The sequence below is a fragment of the Amphibalanus amphitrite genome, unplaced genomic scaffold, assembly GCF_019059575.1.
Source record: "Amphibalanus amphitrite isolate SeventyFive unplaced genomic scaffold, NRLGWU_Aamphi_draft 000569F_arrow, whole genome shotgun sequence".
In the NCBI taxonomy this organism is placed as follows: Eukaryota; Metazoa; Arthropoda; class Thecostraca; order Balanomorpha; family Balanidae; genus Amphibalanus; species Amphibalanus amphitrite.
Genome location: NW_024882063.1, coordinates 50,109 through 66,308, shown reverse-complemented (window position 1 = coordinate 66,308; position 16,200 = coordinate 50,109). Strand labels below are relative to the sequence as shown.

The 16,200-nt window shown below is 51.6% G+C and overlaps 1 protein-coding gene across 1 annotated transcript in view; it reads left to right on the top strand.

Annotated features, from left to right (window-relative positions):
* The window catches only part of LOC122394040 (F-actin-monooxygenase Mical-like), a 60,355-nt gene that overhangs the window by 24,851 nt on the left and 19,304 nt on the right, over nt 1-16,200 (top strand). The window contains exons 6-19 of the mRNA XM_043390591.1: nt 1,628-1,884; nt 2,521-2,778; nt 3,820-4,025; nt 5,096-5,343; nt 6,174-6,436; nt 8,400-8,537; nt 10,060-10,200; nt 10,343-10,489; nt 11,534-11,841; nt 12,182-12,191; nt 14,067-14,220; nt 14,627-14,763; nt 15,186-15,358; nt 15,815-15,999. Coding sequence (XP_043246526.1) covers nt 1,628-1,884; nt 2,521-2,778; nt 3,820-4,025; nt 5,096-5,343; nt 6,174-6,436; nt 8,400-8,537; nt 10,060-10,200; nt 10,343-10,489; nt 11,534-11,841; nt 12,182-12,191; nt 14,067-14,220; nt 14,627-14,763; nt 15,186-15,358; nt 15,815-15,999 — 2,625 coding nt within the window. The remainder of the gene's footprint in view (nt 1-1,627; nt 1,885-2,520; nt 2,779-3,819; nt 4,026-5,095; nt 5,344-6,173; nt 6,437-8,399; nt 8,538-10,059; nt 10,201-10,342; nt 10,490-11,533; nt 11,842-12,181; nt 12,192-14,066; nt 14,221-14,626; nt 14,764-15,185; nt 15,359-15,814; nt 16,000-16,200) is intronic.

Genomic DNA, 16,200 nt, shown 5'->3' with positions numbered 1-16,200 from the left:
GCCCTCATCTGCATTCACCAACTTGCACGGCTTACGGCTCTGGCGTGGGGCCTGGGGCCAGCGAGGCCGGCGGTCTTAGTTGAGTATGCATGCCCCAGCGCGGATGGTAAATGCGGAGAGACATTTGGCGAGACCACCGTCAGATGGGGATGTTCCTCAAATTGCGGGACACACTGCGACTTTCTCTCGGGGTGAGGCAAATCTGGTGGATTAATGTCCGTCACAAGTTTTTAAGTATGCAGTTTGTCTCGGGGAACACGCGAGACGCGTAGCTCAATCAGCGCAGAGAGGGTCAGCGAAAGCGACGTATCCAAAGCGATTAGCATTATCGGTGGGTTATTGATTACCCATGGGTGAGAGACGAGCGAAACTCTCTGTGTTTGTAGTGACGCCATGAAGGCGGAAGTCTGTCGGGACGTGCAGACAGTGACAATAGCGGGAGTGGTGTGTACTCGAGCGTCTGTTTACGGATCTGGTCGTTTCCGCTGAATGACCACCGATCGCGTGCCCGGGGTGTGTTCAAAGTCACGGAAGTCGACTGTTGCGAAATGTTCGGTCGCCGTCGGGCGTAATGGAAACCTCCCACGGCATCTGTAAGACAGCGTGCAGTGAGGGTCGGGCGGTACAAATGGCTTCTTTCTGCTGTCGTGGTGCTGACAAACCAAATATGGGCGGGCAAAGGAGACACCCTCTGCGCGGAACATCAAATGCATTTGTCTGCAGGGCCGAACGTATCGGCTGGTTCGAATCACTGATGCAATGCTAAGTCACGGATAGCCGTGAATGGTAAAGGAAAAAGTGGAGGGCCTCGGTAACATTATTTTACGCTATCGTTTTTATGACACCACCGGCTGGCTAAACGATTTATCGGGTCATGTATGTTAGAGCCCGCACTAAAAGTGCAAAAGATCGTTTTTGTACCGTCAAAATACTCAGCGAAATGCGCAAAATGCAACAGGAAAGTGTTCATCATGATTTTCGGCAGTTGGAGGAGCACGCAATGCTAATTCTTATTTGCAGTTGCAACTAGTCTGATCCTCGGTACGTCCCTTCATGGAGCTCAGTTTTGTTTCATGATAACCTCGTTCTCCTCGGGGGTTTAACGCCGACACTCCTCTCAATTTCGCTAGCTTCCGTATCGACTGTCATGAGCTCGGCCCGCTCCTGTTCCGGTGTGGTAACCGAGGAATGCGGGTGAGGTGTCGATCGCGCGCCATTGTTTTGCGGACACGCTCGGAGTGGACAGGTATGCTGACCCTCACGGACTGTTACTCAGGTGCGGCGCACCCGGAACCAGTCGGGAATATGATCATGGGCAGGGTTTCATGGTCAAGACAATGCGTCACTGTTTTGCAATTTTTAGAAACTGGGGTGTGGTTTAGATGATCTTATTTGCGACAAATGTCTTTGTTAGTTCTGTTTTGCAACAGGCACCGCTTTTACTATATATAATGTGATTGCTATGAGCTTTTCCTGGCATGGCAGCTGTGCTTAAAATGTGGCATAACTACCGCATTATATGTTTCTCAACAAATGTTTCGACCCGTTGCTCCCGAAGTAAAAATACCTATCTAAAGTTGCAGCCCGTCCAAAGCACTAACACGTCCCCACTGCCTTCTACCGCCAGGTTTCCGGCGCAAGGAGTTCCGCGGCAAGCTGGCGATCGCCATCACGGCCAACTTCGTGAACCGTCACACGGAGGCGGAGGCACGCGTCGACGAGATCTCGGGCGTGGCGTTCATCTTCAACCAGAAGTTCTTCAAGGACCTGAGCGCCGCCACTGGGATCGACCTGGAGAACATCGTCTACTACAAGGACGAGACGCACTACTTCGTCATGACGGCGAAAAAGCACAGCCTGCTGGCTAAGGGCGTCATACTACAGGTAAGCTACGCTTTGGGGCGCCGCTGGTTTTTCAGGGCCTCTTCGAAGGTTGTTCGAGATGGGATAGCGCTTATGTTCGATTAGTACGCTTTGTTTTGAGTCGTTTTGTGGTTGCTTGCACTTTTTGGGGACGTAAGTAACAAGTGACTTTTTGTAAGCCATATTGTTTCGCGATTCTATTGATACACATTACACGTGTATGGTTTTCTTGCTTCCGACCATCTTTGTCTATAGTCCTTTGAGCTTCAAGTGTTTCCTGAGTGGGTCTTGTCAATCAAAGACTTTGCCGCCTTCAGACAGTTGACTCGATAAGAATTGAGTGCAAGGCAGTGCGGCAGATAAGGCGCAACCTTGCATTGATTTAGTGATGCAATGCTTGCTTTCCGTCTGAGGTTAAGCTTCAATGCATCTTCAAATATTTGTCAAATGATCCTTTTCATATCAATCATATGCATGTATGACAATGGCTACCTGCTTCCAACATGTATTACGCACTTATTCATTGCATCGATAAAAAAGGCCTCAATATAATCTTTGGGCTGCCATTTGGATGAGCTTTAGCTAGAGAGAGACTGATCAATTTTGTCGACCCACTATTATCCTCCATCCACCACTGACCGCCTCTCCCATCCCCAGGACTACATGGACACAGGTCAGCTTCTGTCACCATCCAACATCGACCGGGCCCGACTGATGGATTTCGCCCGAGAGGCAGCCGACTTCTCCACCGACTTCCAGCTGCCCGAGCTCAAATTCGCCGTCAACCACTACGGCCTGGAGGACTTGGCCATGTTTGACTTCACGTGCATGTATGCCTCGTGCTACGCCAGCACGGCGATCGTACGGCATGGTCACGGACTGCTACTGCAGCTGGTGGGAGACAGCCTTCTGGAGGTGGGTGATCGCGAGGCTAGGTGTCACTGGGGTTAGGTTTGATGGTAGGATGAGAATAGTTTTGGTGGATGGGCTGGGAGAAGTGAAGTTATGCTAGCGGAAAGCTATGGTGTTACTTGTTAGTTAAACGGTAAGTGAATATCATTGATCTTTTTTATAATTACTTCTGACAAAATTGTCGTTTTTATGTTCGTCGACGATATTGGACACCGCACGTGCCAGCTCAACGTGTTCATCACACGGCGGTCAGCGAATGATGACTACACAGTGGGCGGTGTATCACCGTCTACCGTCCGTGTTTCTTGTTTCGACACGTTCGCTGTTAGCCGTTGTTGCCCCCGTTCCGCTCACTATCAACCCGTTGCACGTCGTCGTCACGTCACGGCCCGTTCTGAGCCGATGATAGGGCACACCCTCGCGTCCTTCCGGGGATCAAGGTGACTTACTTCAGATATGACTAAGTAAACGAGTGATAACAATGTTTTGTAAGCATAACAAGAAATCAGGGCAGTGGACCGAATCATCGCCAGTGTCGCTGTTTTGAGGCGCTCTGTTTTCTATCTACACCTTTGTTCAGTAACGCCCACACTTTCTTAGTGATGCAATGCGGTCCTTGTGCCGTGTGACGAAACTGCGTTTTTGTAGGATTTCGTGCGTGAGATTGATCTCCTCTTTGTTGGCAATCACTCGGTCGCACTTCCCTTATCCACGCATCCTTGCTGATGTGGAATTTCGTAACCTCGTCGTCCTGCCCGCACCTCGCTTTGTATCTCTCACCATTGAGATATCAAGCTCTTCACGGCTGAGCTGCCGAGATAACGCTGAGACTCTGATTTGCGATAATGCTGATAAACTCCACACCTTTCACGCCTTCTCGACAGCCTGACGTCACAATCATTAGATAGTCAACTGTCACACTCTGTTTATCGTTAACCCGTGCTGGTGACCCTAGTATCAGTGTATCGTTATATCGTAAGCCCCCTACCCAAGATGACGCCCCTGATTGCCCCCCGTCTGACACGCACCGTTTTCCACCCACAGCCCTTCTGGCCAACCGGCAGCGGATGCGCGCGTGGGTTCCTCTCCTGTTTTGACGCCGGATGGCAGATCCGCTCGTGGGCCAATCCGCGCGTCTCGACGCTCGAGTGTCTTGCCGAGCGGGAGTCCACCTATCGACTCCTGGCGCAGACCACACCGAAAAACCTCAGCAGCGACCTGGGGGGCTACAGCCTGGACCCGCGCACCAGGTCAGTGAATAGTCTGAATTGGGAGAGTGGAATGGCTTCCGCTTTGGTGGGGAGTTGTACATATGTAGATTTGTAGTGAGACCTCGTAGCCCGAAGTTTGGGTGACCGTAGACTCACCGCGCTTTTGTCTTGCGTTCGCATGCTTTTGGGGGGGGGGGGGGGAGAGAGGAGTGAGAAGCAAGACCTAGAGGTGCGCGATGCGGGACGTGCTTAGTGGCTGGTGAATAGTAGTTGAATGTTACACATTAAGTCGTTATACTTCGAAACTACCCTCATAGTCACGTCGCATATCCATGTTCTGTGCCCCTTTCCCGTCTTTGACTGCGGGCCATATGGCTATGAACCCATCCGATCGATGTCTGATTCAACTTTGAACCTTCTGACCCTGTCCACCCACTTGTCAACAATTGCTGTCCTCTTTCTTACTGGACGGCCACAACTGTCTCCTACCAGAATCGTCCATGTTGTGGCGGTACTAGTCACGGTATTGCCTTCAACATTCGCTTTGAGAGCTGTTTTCGGCAGGATGTGTCCATTTACGTTTTACCCAGTGCACCCATCCAGTCAGACAGACATTGATTGGTTGTTGATTTGCACGCGACCTGTTAGCCGGTAGTGGAATTCAGGGAGCATTCTAGCTTCGCTTTGTGTGCGGTTGTTGACAGTACCATAGCAGGATGCAAACAATCACATTGCTCGGATTTCTTGGACGCACTGCAGCTTATGTGGCATGTCCTGCTTGGCTCGGTGTGTTCCGAAGTCCAAGTTTGCTGCGGCACTCATATCCGTTGCATTCGTTCAACTGCATTCTGCTACTTTTGCATTGTTCTCTCCTTGCTGGTCACGACTTCTTCTTGTTAGGCGCGTTTCAGTGAGCTGGACCTCTGCTGATCTGCTCTGACCGAACTGGACCAATGACCTTGATGTCTTACTGCAAACCGGACCGAATTTTGGTGGCTGGTTTAACCTCATAACGAGTATTGACCTGAACTAGTCGTGACGTCTGACCCTGACCGGTGCACCCTCTGACCCTCCCGTGGCCGGTGACCTGACCTCCGCCCTCCCGACAGGTACCCGAACCTGAACCTGCAGTCGGTGTTGCCGCACCAGGTCCGGCACATGGTCGACACAGACTCCCCAGAGTGTCTGGCTGCCGAGGCGGCCCTGGCTGCGGCCGTGTCAGCCGTGCAGACCGGTCAGCCGGAGCTCCCCCCGCACAAACGACCGTACCGACCGATCGAACCGGCTGCGCTGCTCCGCTGGTGTCGCCGGCGACTTCAGGTGGAGGCTGCAGACCTCGGTGACGCCTTCCAGTCAGGTAGGTGATGAACTTAATGAGAAGACAGACATCGGGATGGGCTGTGCGGGACTGGGTAAGCATTGTTCGGTAGTATTAAGAGCCTCGCCTTTACCTATCATACACGCTCGATGGGAGCGGGACCTCCAGGCCTAGTGGCCTTATTACCCGATAACCGATAAGGTAAGGTAAGGTATTTGATAGAGGGAGAGTAATGCTCTGTTGTCTGAAACATGAAGTTTTCTGGCTATGAGCCTGTTACCTAGTGGGTCAGTTCACTTACTATCGGGGTCTGCAATTTCCGGGCTGTTCTAGCGTCATTTCGGACGTCTATTAGATATATTCGGCGGCTGATGCCGCCTTTCTGGCGCTGTTGACTTTGGACGCGGAGCCATGGGTGGAGACATTAGTGACCTACTACGGGCGGGTAGCCAGCGTTTTACCGGTCGGCTGGGAGGCCCGTGTCAGTTCTCCGCTATCTGCCCGCTCGGCGGGACGTTCGGCCCACATCGGGTGTGTGTAGTGGGTGTGTTGTGATCTCGCGTGGTGCATTCCACGTGACGGTCAATATTAGGTCACTGTTACTGTTACTGTTCGATATTATGAACTTACAAGCGTTTTGCTGTGGTTTTGTTTTTGGGCCTTCTGTCCCACTCTGTGTAATCTACTGACTTTTGATAGCCAGTAGCCACTGGTCCATCGGCTGCTTCCGAAGACACATTGTTGATTGCGATTTATTTGGATGTTGACTATTTTCATCTCTTCTCACTTCATCTCTTCTCGGGCTTTTATCGGCACTCTACTTCTTCTCTCTCCTGACACCCTCCACATCTCTCCGCCTGTATCTCCAGGTGAGGCTATCTGCAGCCTGCTGCGTCTCTACCGACCGGAGCTGCTGCAGCCCTGCTCTGTACCCTCCGAACCCCTGGACCGGTGGCGGCTGGCGCTGCGGCTGCTCAGCTCCCAGCTGCCGGTGCCGCACGGGCTGACCGCTGAGCTGCTGGCGGAAGGCGAGGCCGACCCAGAAGAGCTGCTGGAGTTCCTCAGTCGCGTGTACGACGCGCTGCACGGAGCTCCGCCGGCGCCCGCGCCGCCCCGACCCGCCTGGCTCATGGTTAGTGTCGTTTGGCCACGGCCTGGCTCATAGTTAGTGGTCTGATGAGGTTCGGAGAGGAGATGTGTTACTGGCGGTGTTAGAATAGTAAAATGTTAAGTAGAAGATGTCATACAAAGTGTTATTTGTTCTCGCATAATTTGTCATAAAAGTAACTGCAAAACTTTTGCCATAAGTTGTTCTCGCATTAAATGTTGATCATTACTCCGGACCACGTGTATTTCTATTAAACATATACCGAATGTTAAAAGGCCGCCTTTTATTGCCTACTCAAAGTCCACTTTGTAATTGACAATGACGTAAGTCGCATTTCGTTGGTCTTGTGAATTATTATATCCTTAGAAGTAACATATGTGGTTGCCTTGTTGCTGACAGTGGATTATTACGAGCGAGCGAGCGCAGCGAGCGAAGCGAAGTCTTTTCAATATAACGGGAAAATCTCAGTATGAGCGGCCCGGCCCGGCCCGGCCCGGCCCGGCCCGGCCTGTAACGCTTTTGAGAGGCTTATATCTCAGCAACCGCTGGACCGATTGGCCTGCGGTCTTTTTTGCTGGGTAGCCCCATCCCTTCTACCCCGTATTTGACTACTTTTGATGCATTTCAGTGACCGTCGTGGCACGTGCCACGTGAAAAGTCAAGGGTGTTCAAGCAGTTTTGCAAAAGTAGTGATTTTGAGAGGCCCATATCTCAGCAGCGGCTTGAGCGATTGTCTTGCGGTCATTTTTATAAGGTAGCTGCATCCCTTCTACCAAAGGACGGATACTCTTCATCTATGTGAGTGACCCCCACTGCACGTGCAAAATACAACAATATGAGGTGCCAAATTTGTTCACATTTCAGTAACTCGGTAATTACTGGGGCGATTTCGCTGAAACTTGGCATAGGGGTAGGCACCCACCAGGCAATGCATTCCCATGTGTTGCGGTTAGGGTGCTACTGCACGTGCGCACGTGCAGGGGGCGTTTCCAGATCTCGAGAACGGCTGGGCCGATTGCGCTCAAATTTGGTACACGGTTGGGGACCGGTTAGTAGGGTGCCGTGCAAAAGTCACTTTGGACCCCGTTTGCACGTGCGCACGTGCAGAATGCCGCTTCCAGATCTCAGGAACGGCTGGGCCGATTGCGTTCAAATTTGGTACACCGCTAGCGACCGGTTAGAAGGGTGCTTTGCACAAGCCCGTTGGAAGCACCCTCCCGCCATTCTGCACGTGCAGGGCTCACTATCTCGCTCGCTCGTTCTTCGCCCAAAAGGCGTTTTACTGGTTCTATTTATACCTATCCTTGTCGAGGCATTTGTGAGGATAGGATTGTTTACGATGCAGCTGTTTTGGTTTTACTTTACGTGCTGCGAAAATCCGTTAGGAATGCACAGGTGGTCCTGTCGAATAAAGCTTAAAAATCACATCCAGGTGCTCATAACTACGAGGGATTTACTACGAGCTCTAAGGCGTCGCGTTATTATTTTGTTTGTTGTTTATGCTTCGGAGAGACTTGATTTATTTCATAATTAAAAATAAATCATAAGTAAGTAGGGCATCTAGGAGTGCTTGAAGCAGCTGTGTTCAGTATACTTGGCTCGAATTTAATTTCCTGTGGAGACTCACGTCATCAGAATTGATACCCAACTTCACTCTGCGTCTGCAGCCTTCAGAGGAAGCCATTAATCACTTACGGTCGTACATTGCCGTAATGGTTAGCTAATGGTCATGTAATGACCGTGCGACAGTCAGACAGACTCTGGCTACCGATGGTTTAGCAAATGAATCTCTGCCCGCCCCGCCCTGCTAAAACAGTTTCATGTGACTACCGTGACTTTAACAGCTACCCCGCTTTAGCTTTGGCAGGTACCTCACCGCAGTTTTGACCTGACCGGAGCTCTGACAACTATACATACCACAGCGATCGCAGCTGTAACAAAAATGCTTATACATAAACACCGCTCTAACTGTGACCCTTGGCGACAGGAGATGGTGCGTGGGGAGGACGGCTCGCCCCAGCGAGCGTCTCCAATCCGCCACACACCCGAAGGCCGCCAGACCGCCAATGGAGACACCATGCGACGGTACAGAAAACGCAAGAACGACGCGGCCCACCAGAAATCGGTGAGAACTCGGGACGGGGGAGAGAAGGAAGATGAAAGACGGTGGGTGGAGGGATGGTTAATCGGGTAGTTAAGTGGAAATGTTTGGCAAACGGTTTTTATGATAGGTAGAAAGCGGGTCTATGAATATATGCTTTGCTGTCCATTTGTTCGTGGATAAACTTATGCTCAGTAGTTAGGTACCCGGAATTAGTAACCGAATAAGCGAGTCTCACGCTGTCCTCATTTTGTTTTCGCTGTGTTCGACCGTCCTGACCAGTGTGGCTGGTTCGCACCGTGCCGTACCACCCCGTAGAGCGAGTGGGCCGGCCCCAGTCAGCCAGGCTCGATGGACTCAGCGGCTGAGCTGGACCAGCTCGAGGACCAACCTGACCAGGAAGACCAACAGGACCAGCAGGAGGACCAACAGGACCGCCAGCAGGAGCAACAGGACCCGGAGTCCACCAGCGCGTCTTCCAGTCTCAGTTGGGACGCGGTCCCTCCTGTTGTACCCCTTCCACCCCGTCCTCCACCACCGCCCGTCGACCGTCGCAAAATGGCGCTCGTCGAGGCAGCCTTCCGAGGCATGAGCTCAATGGAGTCATTCGAGTCAATCGAGTCGGTAGAGTCGGCGTCGGGAGTCACGTCTCCCACCGGCGGAGAGGATGGAGACGACTCGAGACTGGACTGTCGCTCTTTGAGGTCCCGGCTGGCCGCCCTGGAGCGTACTTTGGCTAATGGTGGAGATCAAGAAAAAGAGCAGAGTCGCATTGTGCACTGGGAGCGGCGCCGACTAAGGTCCCTGGCGCAAAGAAAAGCTGATCTGGAGGCGACCTTGCTGAATGGAGCAGTTGAGGATCAGGAGCAGGGAGAGTTTGACGACTTCACGGTGCACCTGTACAGGAAGACGGCGGCAGACTTCGCGTCACGACGCAGCAGACTGGAAGACATGGTGTTTCGGCCTGTGAGGATTGTTTGTGCGTGGTATCCCTGTCCAGAATTTGAGTAGTATTTGGCTAGTTTGTGTAGCGCTTGGATTTAATGTGTTTATTTGGATTTTGGACTAACGAAGCTGGCCGAGATGACCAAGCAGCCCGGTTGTGACTTTTTATCGTGATTTGTGAGTTTGGCTTCAGACACGTGCGAAACTAACAGTCTTTTAGTTATGCTTTTGACAGATTTGGCTGCTTGCCGGACGTCTTTGTTTTGGTTGCCTGATGCCGTCTATATTTTCTTCCATGACGCATGACTACGTTTTAGCCCCTTGAATCGACAGCATATGTTGTTAGATTTATTCTTTTCATTGTCAGTATAATTGTCACTAATCGGGAAATCCTTCAACTCTGTGTTATATGGATCATTGGATTTGATCATAGGCTGAATCATCATTTACCCGTCCACGAGTTACCTGACTAAGAAAGATATTTCGCGTCTTTGACCGCTACTTCCTCGAGACATTGAGTCAAAACTCAAAAGCCGCAACCAGTACCTCTTGTATCTGGTTTTCTGATTCACTGTAACTAACGCTATGCCACATTTCACAGAGCCGGATGACACCGGAAGTGAAGAAGAACGCGAAGCAGGCGGAACCCGAGCTATCGAAGAAGGAGCAGTTCGCCTCTAAAGTGAAGGATCTGGAGGCCAAGTTCAGCGGCACCTACCAGCCACCGGATAAGAAACCGAAGGTGAGGGCTGTTGATTTTTTACTTTTTCACTTTATTTTGGGTCAGCTAAAATTTATGTATGTGATATTTTACAATATTGTTTTCTTTAGACGGCTTGAAGAACGAACCCCACTTATGTTTCTTTCTTTCCGTATCTCCCCAGCCGGTGTCTCGCGTCATCGGACGAATCGAAAAGGACTGGAACCTGCAGCAGATCGAGAAGAAAATCGAAGAGAACAGCCGGCCGTTCGTGAACCGAGACAAAGACTACCCGGTACCCCGGTGGAACCGGGATGCCTTTGACGATAAGGTGAGCCTGACCGGCCCGGCCCCTGCCGCCCACGGCTGGCTGAGTCATGGGCGTCCGACTGGGGCTATTTCGGAGCCGGGACGGTTATTTTCAGGTTAGGAAAGCGATGCTACGAATAGCTGATGTTCGGAGTGAAGGGTGGATGTTGGTTGATGAGTTCCAGAGGGAACCGTGACCTGAGTTGTTGTGGAGTTATGCGATCAATGTTTTGTTTTGTTTCTCTGAAGTGGCAGAACGGTTTGTGTTGTATCTGCCGAAAGTGATTTTTATAAGTGAATTGTGGATGTTCATAATTAGTAGTGTGCATTGCGCATGCCGCTAATTTATCTATCTTAACTCCATTTTCTACGTAAAATATAATTTGCTTGCCGGGATTTTAGAACAGCTGGGTGGCAAAGCACACGTCGGTATACATCATGACATGCGCTGCATTGTTCTGGCCTTTTGACCTTTCCACAATCATGTCGTTCTTGAAATTCCGCACATTGTCGATTGAATGGCTGCCATTATTTTCCCTGCGTTTGATAGTATTCAAGTGCATTGTGTCCCCTATTCTCCCAGTCTTATCCTTTCAACTAAATAATGGTCTAACATCAGTGAAAGGTGCGATAACTGTTACCGTACCGCACTATCGCCTGGGAATCCCATTATGGCCACTGCCCCGCTGCGTTAGAAAGCAAACAATGGTACGGAACAAAAAGCATGTGAAAGTAAAACGCAGCTAATCTCTCTGCCCACACTCATGGGTCATGTCGCTGTGAACCTCAAATATGTGCATCCCTCTCCTACCATCCCTCTCTATACCGACAAGCTTACGCTCCATACACTCACATGTAACCATTTTACTTCCAAAGCATCTTACTTTCTGCCCCCCCGTCTTTGTGTTCCGGTGTTACAGAGACTCTCACCCATGCCCATTTTCGTTCCCCAGTTCTAGATGGTCTAATCTAACCAGTATTGCAGCAGAAAAATCTAACCCATATGCCATTCCGTCGCCCCGCAGTTCTAGATGCTCTAACCCACATCCCATCTCGCTGTCCCCAGTTCCAGACGATTCAGAGCCTATCTGGCGGAGACGTCATACCTTTCCGACGGTTCGACTACGGTCAGCGCGGCTCGAACCACGTCTCAGCCATGGCGGCGCGGTTCGGGAACAGTCACCGGCCGGCCGCCGCCGCGCCCGCCCAGGTACGAACAGCCGCGCCGGCTGGCCTGCTGGTGCGGCTGCGCAGCTCTGCGCGTGCTGCGCTCGGCCGACTGCGCGCTATCCTAGTAGCGTGCGTGTGCTATACGCTGGCCATGTTCGCGCTTACACTTGTGGTCGGTGATGCGCTCAGGGTTCTGGAGGGATAGCTGGAGGCGCAGGCAGTCGCTAGTCCAGTGATAGGGTCAGTCACGTGTTTGGGAGACTGTTGAAGTTGAGAGTCAGTTGGTCAGTAGATAGGCCCAGCAGTCGCTCAGTTAGTTAGCTCAGTTGCTCAGTCAGGTTATTCGAATGAGTCGGCTCGCCGGAGGCTGTATCGGCAGTTTTCGGCGGCGGAAGGTTGTGACCCTCTCAGGACCGACAGATTTTGGGTCACAAAGGTCGGGTCTCGGGCCGCCAGGGGTGCGGATCCCCGTGATATATCCCCGTGTACCTGTGCGCCAGCTAGCTGTGATGTTGGCGGCGCCCCATGGCGTTCGGCCCCACAGTCGGTGCGGTGTAACACTGTTAGCCATCGACGGATTGTTTTGTGGTTCCTGCTCACACGAAAAGTAGATATAGCTTCATTGCTCTATGTGAGCTCCGCGATATGAAACCATACGCTTTCCGTGTGTGATATTATCAGAGATATGACAGATGTTATCGAATGTTGTTGTTTTACAGCTCTTTTACACCAATAAATGTATTAACCTCTGCTCGGGCCTGCTTTGGTATCGCGGACTAAGCTTCTGGTATGCTTCGGTTCCGGCTGCCGCTCTGTCCCCGCCTGCCTCGCCTGCCTCAGTCTTGCCTCAGTCTTGCCTCAGTCTTGCCTCGGTCTTGCCTCAGTCTTGCCTCGGTCTTGCCTCAGTCTTGCCTCAGTCTTGCCTCGACTTGCCTCGGTCTTGCCTCGGTCTTGCCTCGGTCTTGCCTCAGTCTTGCCTCGGTCTTGCCTCAGTCTTGCCTCAGTCTTGCCTCGACTTGCCTCGGTCTTGCCTCGGTCTTGCCTCGGTCTTGCCTCAGTCTTGCCTCGGTCTTGCCTCAGTCTTGCCTCAGTCTTGCCTCAGTCTTGCCTCAGTCTTGCCTCAGTCTTGCCTCAGTCTTGCCTCGGTCTTGCCTCAGTCTTGCCTCAGTCTTGCCTCGGTCTTGCCTCGGTCTTGCCTCAGCCTTGCCTCGACTTGCCTCGCCTGGTCTCTCCAGTGTAGTCGGCTAGCTCTCTTTTGTTTGGGCGCCATATAGCCTCGTTGCTGGTGCGTCCTAAAACACCAAATAATCATCGGCTAGCTCTCTTGCCCGCCTGTCGCCGCCCCTCTTGCCACTCTGTCCTGGGCTCCTATGCTCTCTCCACTCATCCATGGCACGGCTTTTCAGTAGCGGCTCCGGTGGCGCCGCGGTGCGGTGGATCACGGAACTACCTGTCGTGGGTGGATGTATTATACACGGGCTGAGATGGGCTGGTGGCCAGGTGTATATACGAACACGTCTTCTGCACATCTATGCGCCATACGGACTAACATGAGCTCAGGGATACGCTCGTCACAGACAACTTTTATATTTACTTTGCTATATTCGGCTGAAAACGCATCAGCAACTACTTGCTATAACGTTTAACACGCATGAAACGCCAAACTACGCACACTTACTAAGGCCTACATGAGAACGTTGGCTTTCGCTAGGTTGCAAATGGCTTGATTTTCTCTGCCATTGACATAATAGTTTGACTTGCATCATAGGAAACGCCATGAACGTGAAGTAACACATGAGATACGACCTCTCTCGGCTTGCAGACTATGTTTATCACTCACATATTTGGACAGTGGACACTGGACAATGGACATTCATTGTAAGTGATACGAACTTTGAAACGATATCGACTTTGACGCTATATGTATGATGCTGCATGTGACTTAAATACAATCGAATCGACAAACGAAGGACGGAGTTTCTGACTAACGCAAGACGATGGGACCATGACGAGCTTGAACATAGCACATAGTGCACACTTTGCACACGGCATAGCGCGACCTGTAGCTTGAATATAGCGCGTAGTTCGATGCTTAGCTTACATCATGCGTATTTTGCCGCATGCATAGCTATAGGCGGGGTAATTAGCTTCTCTCTGGTCTCTCTGTCTCGAACAATTGAACATCGAGTGAGGAGGCACGCCTGACTCGACAGGAGGCCCGAGTCATAAAGCCAGACTAAGACGCTGATACTCTGCGCAAAAAGTGACTCGACTCGACATCGACTGACGCCTCGGCCCACCGACTCAAACCGATCCTCTGTACAAACGAACACCGCTTCTCGGCCAAGCAAGCAGCTAACCCTCCAACTCTGCACGGACGACATCCTTTCCGGACGCCGCCTGGCGGGCGCCACTGAACTGAAGGTTAGGCCTGCCGCCACCAGGGTGCAGGCGCGGCGGCGCACGAGCCGTGCCATTTCTGCGGTCAGCGCGTGTTCCTCGTAGACCGGATGGTGGCTCAGGGGAAGTGCTTCCACCCGAGGTGTTTCCGCTGCGAGTACTGCAGTGTGACACTGAAACCAGGTGAGTTGACGTCTGAACCGAGCTTAGGTGTCTAGTGTGGTCTCACTCTCAATGCGGCCCACATTGAGCACTTTTATGGGCGGGGTCCACTGAGAGGTCGCATGATGTATATCATACGTCAGGCCAAGGCAGTAGAGACTGGTAACTATGAATTGTTCTTAATTCATAAATAGGCATCAGGTACCCGTTCCCTTTTCACAAATCGATATAGATCGTGAACGTAGTTAATCATGCGCTTATTTTACTTTTTCATCCAGTGCCTCGCTCAATGCCTAGTGCATTATCAAGGTCAATGCTATAACTATGCGATAATCTACCATGTTCACACGATGCTACCTAGTCAGTCTATCACAGTCATGTTCCTAGTCTCAGCAACGTAGCTCACGTGCTGAACGCCAACCCACAGGCAACTACGAGTACGACGCTGATGCCGGTCGGTTCTTCTGTGTGCCTCACTTCGGCCTCCACTCGCTGGTCAAGTACAAATACCAGCAGAGTGAGGCAACAACCACCGTGCCGCCATGCCCCTCTCCCGTCACAGAGGTGAGACTTGCGTGGCTCGGGTGAGATAACCGTGACCTGAGGGAGTACGGAATGGCAAGAGATGTCACTTGGATCGATACATTTACGAACTCGGGCTATTATCGCTTGAATGTCGGTTGGGTCATATATATGACTCAAACAAGTTCCTAGAATAGACAATTCCCAACAAACGCATTTTGTTTACAGCGCCCACGCTATGACCAAACTTTTCCACTTCTTCACTTCCCTTCTTTGCCGAGTTTTGTTGCACGTATTTGTCGAACGATTGGAAGCTACACTTGCGCAAACTTTTCCTTTTTCTTTTTCACAGAGCTGACTTCTCCCTTTGTCGGTAAATTTTCACTGAGGTAGGGTATTTTGTCAGCGTATTACCTCCTCACAATTCAAATGCCGCTCACCCTCCCGCTCCCTCCCGTCCACAGCAGATGCGCTCTCACCTCTCACTGCGCGGGGTGACCCCGGAGAGGGCAGAGTTCGAGAACAGCGTGTGTGACCCCATGTCGGAGGACGAGCTGCTCTCGGAGATTGACGAGGACGAGTGGACGGACCGCAACTTCCTCACCACCGAGGAGGTGCTCAGTGGCGCCGACTGCAGGTCCGTCCATCGGGAGAGGAGGGTAGACGGGTAGGTGTATGCTGCTGACTGCTGAGGTGTATGGGATGAGTCAGGAAGGTGATCGTGAGATGTGTATTGTACAAACTTTACCGTGGTGCCGCTATCAAGACTGAATAATGCAGTTGACGGAGCGAGGTTAAATGTTGCTTGTCCAAATTGCTTGTCTAAGTTTATCATGGCTCGAATTATAGTTTTAACCGTAGTTTTTAGGGCGTGCAAGACCACATGAGCATGCTAATCCATTGACAACGAAATTTCTCAGGAAGATATTTTCCTGCGTTGGTGGGCTGAAGGGAGCTTACCGTTGTAAATTGATCGTCTCATGTATCTTTTGGTGCTTAAACTCACCAGCTAAAAAGCTTAATAGAAAAATTCGATTATCATAACCTCTCTCTTTAACCTTATCTCATTATGACCTCTCCCTCCTCCCGGCAGTGACAGCGACTCGTGCTCGCCGGACTCTGACCAGTTTGAGCCCGCTCTGGACGACGAGGAGGTCCTCAGGCTGGCGGAGAGGTGGCGGCGGCTGCACGACCAGCCGGAGCCGGAGCGGCGACCGTCGGACCACGAGCCGGACTCGGACCGATACGAGTCGGACGGCGTCGAACGAGCCGGGGACGGTACGTCGACGGGTCGGTGGGAGGCGTGGGGTGATTGTTTGAATGAGACACTGGCTACAAAGCTGTAAGGAAAACATTTTGAAGGGCCATTAGAGTTGCTTGTGCAGGATACAGTGTTTTGGCTTTTGAACTGTCCTTTATGACACCTTATAAGACCTCGCCTGCGATTTCTGGTGGACTGGCGCGTAGATCGCGTAGATT